At 55.3% G+C, this 9,280-nt stretch overlaps 1 protein-coding gene across 3 annotated transcripts in view; it reads right to left on the bottom strand.

Moving 5' to 3' along the window:
* Positions 1-2,357: 2,357 nt before the first annotated feature.
* Positions 2,358-9,280, bottom strand: part of LOC137300039 (1-phosphatidylinositol 4,5-bisphosphate phosphodiesterase delta-3-like) — a 167,257-nt gene continuing 160,334 nt past the window's right edge. For 2 of the 3 annotated variants that reach the window (XM_067969129.1, XM_067969130.1), the window contains 2 exons: positions 8,273-8,422; positions 2,358-3,041 (listed from right to left, as the gene is read on the bottom strand). In XM_067969129.1, coding sequence (XP_067825230.1) covers positions 2,953-3,041; positions 8,273-8,422 — 239 coding nt within the window. In that variant the 3' untranslated portion in view covers positions 2,358-2,952. Of the gene's footprint in view, positions 3,042-8,272; positions 8,423-9,280 lie in introns of those variants that run through there. The other variant, XM_067969131.1, reaches the window with a different exon arrangement.

The following is a 9,280-nucleotide window of genomic DNA, read 5'->3' as shown; positions in this document are numbered from 1 at the left end:
TGGTGGGGGTGATGATGGGTGAGGGTGGGGGTGGGGTTGAGGGTGAGGATGTTGTGGTGAGGGTGGGGTGGGGGTGGGGTTGAGGGTGAGGATGGGGAAGTGGGGGTGATGATGGGGTGAGGGTGGGGGTGGGGGTGAGGGTGGGGGGTGGGGGTGATGATGGGTGAGGGTGGGGGTTGGGGGTGATGATGGGTGAGGGTGGGGGTGGGGTTGAGGGTGAGGATGTTGTGGTGAGGGTGGGGGTGGGGGTGAGGATGGGGGGGTGGGGGTGATGATGGGTGAGGGTGGGGGGGTGGGGATGAGGGTGGGGTGAGGGTGGGGTGGGCGTGGGAGTGAGGGTGGGGGGGGGTGATGATGGGGTGAGGGTGGGGGTGAGGGTGGGGTGGGGGGTGGGGGTGAGGGTGGGGGGGTGGGGGTGATGATGGGGTGAGGGTGGGGGTGAGGGTGGGTGGGGTGGGGGTGGGGGTGAGGGTGGGGGGGTGGGGGTGATGATGGGGTGAGGGTGGGGGGGTGGGGGTGGGGATGGGGGGGTGGGGGTGAGGGTGGGGTGGGGGTGGGGGTGAGGGTGGGGGGGTGGGGGTGAGGGTGGGGTGGGGGTGGGGGTGAGGGTGGGGGGGTGGGGGTGATGATGGGGTGAGGGTGGGGGTGAACCATCTCAAACCGCTGCAGTCCTTGTGCTGCTTTCACTATGGTATTAATGGGGAATTTCAGGATTTTAAAGGGATGGAACTAACTGCCCGAGTCAGGTTTGTTGTAACTTGGGGGGAGCAACTGATTTTACAGAGTGACTTGCTGGGCCACTCAAGGGCATTGAGTCTTGGGATTGGAGTCACATGTACACCAGACTGGGTAAGGGGTGGCGGCTTCCCGTGCCTTCAGCTGTCTAGGACCTAAACTCTGGAATTCCCTCCCGAAACCTCTCCGCCTCTCTCTCCTCCTTTAAGACGCTCCTTAAAACCTACCTCTTTGGTCACCTGTCCCAATATCGCCTCATGTGGTAGAATCATAGAAAGGTTACAGCACGGAAGGAGGCCATTCGGCTCATCGAGTCCGTGCTGGCTCTATGCAAGAGCAATCCAGCTAGTCCCACTCCCCTGCCCTATCCCTGTAGCCCTGCAAATTTTTTTGTTTCAAGTAGTTATCCAGTTCCCTTTTGAAGGCCATGATTGAATCTGCCTCCACCACCCCCTCAGGCAGTGCATTCCAGATCCTAACCACTCGCTGTGTAAAAAAGATTTTCCTCATGTCACCTTTGGTTCCTTTGCCAATCACCTTAAATCTATGTCCTCTGGTTCTTGACCCTTCCGCCAATGGGAACAGTTTCTCTCTATCTACTCTGTCTAGACCCTCCATGATTTTGAACACCTCCATCAAATCTCCTCGCAACCTTCTCTGTTCCAAGGAGAACAACCCCAGCTTCTCCAGTCTATCCACATAACTAAAGTCCCTCATCCCTGGAATCATTCTAGTAAATCTCTTCTGCACCCTCTCTAAGGCCTTCACATCTTTCCTAAAGTGCGGTGCCCAGAACTGGATACAATACTCCAGTTGTGGTCGAACCAGTGTTTTATAAAGGTTCATCATGACTTCCATACTTTTGTACTCTATGTCCCTATTTATAAAGCCCAGGATCCCGTTTGCTTTTTTAACCATTTTCTCAACCTGTCCTGCCACCTTCAACGATATGTGTACATATACCCCCAGATCTCTCTGTTCCTGTTCCCCTTTTAGAATTGTGCCCTTTAGTTTATATTACAACGATTTTTGTCTGATAATCGGTCCTTGTGAAGCACCTTGGGATGTTTTATTATGTTAAAGGTGCTGTATAAAGGCGAGTTGTTGTAGTAGTAGTAGTGATGGTAATTCTGCAGCTTCTGTGCTCAATGTTCTCTGGTGTGAGCTCACTAATCACCAGATTTATTGAACTCACTTTCACAACTTGCCACGAGGTGATTTGAACACAGGGCCTCTGGGTCACTAGTTCAGCAGCATAACCAGCACAGGACCCTGCCCATTGGGTGGCACTGGACCCCCGCAGTAGGAGAGAGGTGCCCTTCATCGATACAGAAACAGGGTACAGGTTACGGAGATGGCGTCTCCTCCCTCTGAGGCCCCTGGCGTTGCCATCTTTCACCCAGTCCAAAACCAGACGTGGGCAGGACACCTTTATAATAAAAAAGCCGTGTATATTTGCGGAAAGCGGGCCCCACTGTGTGTCCACACTGCCTTCCAATAAAGAAATGCTCAGCAGTGAGAAACTGGACCTTCCTGACTGGGTTTTATTCTCCAAAAATCACCGACACTGGGTACACGATGATCTGAGTGTGGGGGAGTCACAGAACACAGTACAGATCATATTGTAAAATAAACAGCTCACTTTATATATATATATATACACATAGGTAGACACTGTTAATACACAATATAAACGACAGCAGGTGCACAGAATGTCGCTGAGCTGGGAGTCTGAAATCTTCTCTAACCATAGTGTCCTGTGTATTGTTTACATGGTGTTCCTGGGGCCCAGGCCACAGGCTGGGTGAGGACCATTAACTGCTGCACTTTTATTGCTGGTGATTGATTCCAGATTAACGACGGTCTCTCTTTGAGCTACAGATCCAGTTAATGTTTTGACAGAATCCGGATGAAAGACGAGAGATAACAGTCTCCCCGGTAACAGGCTGAAATCGGTCTGGAGCTGGGCAAGGAATCTTCCAGAGTGAAACTGGCTTCTGAGTCACACGGTGAAAGGCAGCTGAGTTTCGTGCTCACAGTTGTACCTGTGTCGTGCTGTAGAACAGTTTAAGGAGCATAAATAGTCAGGCAGTGTAATGAACCTCTCCATTCAGGCCCTGCCTTGCTGTGGTTTGCACTGGGGAGGTACGTGGGGTGGGGGAGAGTGACAGTTTGTGTCAGGCAGCCAGAGTGCGATGTGACCTTGTACGATCCGCGTTACATGCTCTTAATCCTGATCCGGACAAAGAGAGTTGCTGGTGAGAGGGAGGCTGCGTCTCTGGAGAGCAAGTGGATGTGTCGATAGCCTGCGGGCATAAACAGAAACATTTATTAAAGGGGCCACCTCGGCGGGAGGGGGAAACACTGATAGGAGTATGGCCCACCAAGGTGGGGAATGCTGCACTACTTCCCTGGGACAGACCACTGCCATGGGGAGGGTGCGGATCAGGTCCAGAAATAGCCCACGCCAAAGATTATTGGCTCGATTTTCATTCCTGGGAGGCAAAGTGAGGGGCTGCCCGACCGGGAGAGGCAGCACGTGGGCTCGTCTGCGTTTAACGTCTGAGCCGCATTGACATGTCGCCTCTCGATCAAAATGGCTGGGGGGGAGGGAGAGGGAGTTGGGGGGGGAGGGGGAGGAGGAGGAGGTGGGGAGGGGGTGTGGGAGAGTGGGGAGGGGAGGGAGGGGGGAGGAGGGGAAGCTGTCACTGCTCCCCCCCGCTCAGGCCTCAGGTTAAAATGGCGGATCCAGCCCCAGTGACGTTATCGGAGCCGCATCTGCATATTTAAAGGGGGCCTGCCGGCTTGGGGGGGGGGGTGTCCTCGCCCCCTGTGATTTAAAATTATAGTCGGCCAGATCGGGGCGGGGAAGGACTGGGTGAGTGAGTCCTCCCTGTTCCATTTTAACTGCTGCCCCCGCCCCCCTCCGCCTGGCAGGAACCAGACGAGGGGAATTAAAATCCATGTTTTCATATTGGCCACAGCGGTAAGTTAGATCAGTGTCAGTGCCTCATCTACTTCATCTTCATCATAAAACTGGTGCTACTGATCGAGCGAGGTGCTCACTTGCCTGCTTGGTGTATCTATAAACAGAACCTGCTACACAGAGTGTCAGTTAAAGACCAACTCGGGGGATCTTCTGTACATGTGAGACCCTACGGCCCTCCTCCAGTAGCCGAGTGAGACTATCATTTACTGTGGGGTTCAGGTAATTGTGTTCAGCCAGTGCACCCCATCACCTCATCCACCAGCACCCCTATCACCATTACACCATCCTCATTACACCAGCCCCATTACCCATCACCATTACACCATCCTCATTACACCATCACCATACACCACACCATACACCACCCCATACCCACACCATACACCACCACAACACCATCACCATACCCCATCACCATTACACCATCCCCATACCCCATCACCATACACCATCCCCATCCCCATCCCTACACAACCCCATACCCCACCATACCCACCCATACCCCATCCCAACACCACCCCATACCCCATCACCATACCACCAACCACATACCCACCCCATACCCCATCCCATACCACCAACCCCATACACCAACCCACCATACCCCAACCACCATACACCAACCCCATACCCCACCCCATACCCACACCATACCCCACACCATACCCCACCACCATACCCCATCCCCATACCACCAACCCCACACAACCCCCATACCCCATCACCATACCACCAACCCCACAACCCCATCCCCACCAACCCACACCATACAACCCCCATACCCCAACACCATTACACCACCCCATTACCCCATCCCCATACACAACCCCATACCCCCCATACACCAACCCCATACACCATCACCAACACCAACCCCATACCCCATCACCATACACCAACCCCACAACCCCATCCCCATACCCCACCCCATACACACCCATACACCAACCCCATACCAACCCCATCCCCATACCACACACCAACCCCACCCAAACCCCACACCACAACACCACCCCATTACCCCACACCATACCCCCACACCAACCCACACCAACCCCATACACCAACCCCACCCCAACACCATACCCACCCCATACACCACCCCATTACACCAACCCCATACACCACCCCATTACCCCACCCATACCCCACACCACAACCACCCATACACCATACACCCACACCCCACACCATACCCCATCACCATACACCACCCCATTACACCAACCCCATACACCAACCCCATACACCAACCCCATACCCAACCCAACACCATACCAACCCCATACCCCAACCCCATACACCCCATCACCCATACACCACCCATTACACCATCCCCATTACCCACACCATACACCAACCCCATTACCCCATCACCATTACCACCATCCCCATAACCCCAACCCCATACCCAACCCATTACACCAACCCCATACCCCAACCCCATACCCATCCCATTACACATCCAATACACCCATTACCCACACCATACACATCCCATACCCCATCACCATACACCCATACCCACCATACACCAACCCATTACACACCATACACCCAATACACCATCACCATTACACCATCCCCATTACCCCATCACCATTACAACCATCCCATACCAACCATACACCAATACACCATACACAACCCCATTACCCCATCACCATTACACCATCCCCATTACCCCATCACCATTACACCATCCCCATTACACCATCCCCATTACACCATCCCCATTACCCCATCACCATTACACCATCCCCATTACACCATCACCATTACACCATCCCCATTACCCCATCACCATTACACCATCCCCATTACCCCATCCCCATTACACCATCCCTATTACACAATCCCCATTACCCCATCACCATTACACCATCCCCATTACCCCATCACCATTACACAATCCCCATTACCCCAACACCATTACACCATCCTCATTACACCATCACCATTACACCATCACCATTACACCATCCCCATTACCCCATCACCATTACACCATCCCCATTACCCCATCCCCATTACACCATCCCTATTACACCATCCCCATTACACCATCACCATTACACCATCACCATTACCCCATCCCCATTACACCATCCCTATTACACAATCTCTATTACACAATCCCTATTACACAATCCCCATTACCCCATCACCATTACACCATCCCCATTACACCATCCCCATTACCCCATCGCCATTACACCATCCCCATTACACCATCCCCATTACACCATCCCCATTACCCCATCACCATTACACCATCCCCATTACCCCATCACCATTACACCATCCTCATTACCCCATCACCATTACACCAGCCCCATTACACCAGCCCCATTACACCATCACCATTACCCCATCCCCATTACCCCATCACCATTACACCATCCCCATTACCCCATCACCATTACACCATCACCATTACACCATCCTCATTACACCATCCCCATTACCCCATCACTATTACCCCATCACCATTACACCATCCTCATTACACCATCACCATTACACCAGTCCCATTACACCATCACCATTACACCATCACCATTACCCCATCACCATTACACCATCCTCATTACACCATTCCCATTACCCGATCCCCATTACACCAGCCCCATTACACCAGCCCCATTACACCATCACCATTACCCCATCCCCATTACCCCATCACCATTACCCCATCCCCATTACCCCATCACCATTACACCATCACCATTACACCATCCTCATTACACCATCCCCATTACACCATCACCATTACACCATCACCATTACACCATCCTCATTACACCATCCCCACACCTTGTTCGCACTGCAATACTGAAATAAAGTGGATGAGTTAAACCAATAGGGCCTCTAGGCCCAGACATTAGAGCTAAAAGCAGCGAGTTCAGTTATTTCTTTGCTGGTTTACAGCAGCACCTCGAGCCGTGACATTCCCTCTCCTGCCCAAAGGCACCAGGAGTTGGACCTTCTCACTGTCCATTCACCAGTGCAAAACCTTTATACTGGGACTGGCAAGGTGTGAGATGTCTTTCCATGGGGCATGTGGGGTAATGGAGAAGTGAGAAGCGAGTGGAAGAGACTGGGACTGAGTGTGGGCCTGGACTCTGCAGTTACACCCCCTCCAATCTCTCCATTAAACCTCATGGGTTCTTTGTCAGTGGCGGAGATGAGCTCCAGTCTCCAGGGGTGACTGATCCCACAATCTCTTGATGCAGAGAGTAGAGTGCTGCCAGATAACAAAATGGAGATCAAAACACAAATGAGTGCATTCACTGCACAGAAATCTGTGTCGGAGTGGGGAGAGGGGGTAGGGGGCGGTGTCGGGGGGGGTAGGGGGCGGTGTCGGGGGGGGTAGGGGGCGGTGTCGGGGGGGGTAGGGGGCGGTGTCGGGGTGGGGAGGGGGCGGTGTCGGGGTGGGGAGGGGGAGGTGTCGGGGTGGGGAGGGGGAGGTGTCGGGGTGGGGGGGGGGACGGTGTCCGGGTGGGGGGGGGACGGTGTCCGGGTGGGGGGGGGAACGGTGTCGGGGTGGGGGGGGGTAAAGTTGGGGAGGGGGCGGTGTCGGGGTGGGGGGGTAAAGTTGGGGAGGGGGCGGTGTCGGGGTGGGGAGGGGGGTTGTCGGGGTGGGGAGGGGGGTTGTCGGGGTGGGGAGGGGGGTTGTCGGGGTGGGGAGGGGGGTTGTCGGGGTGGGGAGGGGGGCGGTGTCGGGGTGGGGGGGGGACGGTGTCGGGGTGGGGGGGGTAAAGTTGGGGAGGGGGCGGTGTCGGGGTGGGGGGGTAAAGTTGGGGAGGGGGAGGTGTCGGGGTGGGGAGGGGGCAGTGTCGGGGTGGGGAGGGGACGGTGTCGGGGTGGGGGGGGGACGGTGTCCGGGTGGGGGGGGGGACGGTGTCGGGGTGGGGAGGGGGGTTGTCGGGGTGGGGAGGGGGCGGTGTTGGGGTGGGGGGGGTGGGGGGGGGTAAAGTTGGGGAGGGGGGCGGTGTCGGGGTGGGGGGGTAAAGTTGGGGAGGGGGCGGTGTCGGGGTGGGGGGGTGGGGGGGTAAAGTTGGGGAGGGGGAGGTGTCGGGGTGGGGAGGGGGCAGTGTCGGGGTGGGGGGGGTGGGGGGGTAAAGTTGGGGAGGGGGCGGTGTCGGGGGGGGGAGGGGGCGGTGTCGGGGGGGGGAGGGGGCGGTGTCGGGGTGGGGGTGGGGGTAAAGTTGGGGAGGGGGCGGTGTCGGGGTGGGGGGGGTGGGGGGGTAAAGTTGGGGTGGGGGCGGTGTCGGGGGGTGGGGGTAAAGTTGGGGAGGGGGCGGTGTCGGGGTGGGGGGGTGGGGGGGTAAAGTTGGGGAGGGGGCGGTGTCGGGGTGGGGGGGTGGGGGGGTAAAGTTGGGGAGGGGGCGGTGTCGGGGGGGGGGGTAAAGTTGGGGAGGGGGCGGTGTCGGGGTGGGGGGGTGGGGGGGTAAAGTTGGGGAGGGGGCGGTGTCGGGGGGGGGGGTAAAGTTGGGGAGGGGGCGGTGTCGGGGTGGGGGGGGTGGGGGTAAAGTTGGGGATTACCTTCTTTAACGCTTGTGAACGGGAGAGTAAACTGTCCGATGAAGTCATTGCTGGAAGCTGTGTCATAATCTTCAACCACGAATCGGATCAGTGCCAGGTCGGGAACACTGATTGTAAACCGGAGAACTTCATTCCAAACCGGATTAAAACCTGCCATTCAACAAAAATATACAGGAACTGTTAACCGTCTGATGACCAGAGTCCCTCCCGTGCAACGAATAACCAGCATGGTTTAAGAAAGAACAGATCTCGTCACGTTACGGAAATTATTTGAGGGGGGTGACATTTATTTTTATAAAGAGACATTGATGCATCAAAGAGGGTTTGAAACTTTAAGTTGTGGCAAAAAAATTCATCGAATCATAGTATGTTTCAGCACAGAAGGAGGCCAGAATACTGGTGAGGGAGAGGGTTCCTCTGGGGAGTGCAGCCAGAGCCAAGACCAGAGCACAATGGGTGGCTCAGCTGTCCAGGAGGGGAGGAGAAAGGTCAGGAGAGTGATAGTGATAGGGGATTCTATAGTTCGGGGAACAGGCAGGCGTTTCTGCGGCCGCAGATGTGATTTCAGGATGTTATGTTGCCTCCCTGGTGCCAGAGTCAAGGATGTCACAGCGGCTGCAGAACATTCTGGAGGGGGAGGGTGAACAGCCAGAGGTCGTGGTCCATATCAGTACCAACGACATAGCTAGAAAGAGGGATGAGGTCCTGACGGCAGAGTTTAAGAAGTTAGGAAAGAGATTAATAAGCAGGATCTCAAAGGTAGTAATCTCCAGATTACTCCCAGTGCCGTGCGCCAGTGAGTATAGAAATAGGAGGACAGAGCAGATGAATGTGTGGCTGGAGAGATGGTGCAGGAGGGAGGGCTTTAGATTCCTGGAGCATTGGGACCAGTTCTGGGGGAGGTGGGACCTGTACAACCTGGACGGGTTGCACCTCAACAAGGCCAGGAACAATATCCTCACAGGGAGGTTTGCTAGTGCTGTTGGGGAGGATTTAAACTAGCTTGGC

This window comes from Heptranchias perlo, chromosome 30 (genome assembly GCF_035084215.1).
Source record: "Heptranchias perlo isolate sHepPer1 chromosome 30, sHepPer1.hap1, whole genome shotgun sequence".
Lineage (NCBI taxonomy): Eukaryota > Metazoa > Chordata > Chondrichthyes > Hexanchiformes > Hexanchidae > Heptranchias > Heptranchias perlo.
Note: the sequence above shows the minus strand (reverse complement) of the source record. Positions and strands in the feature narration are given on the sequence as shown.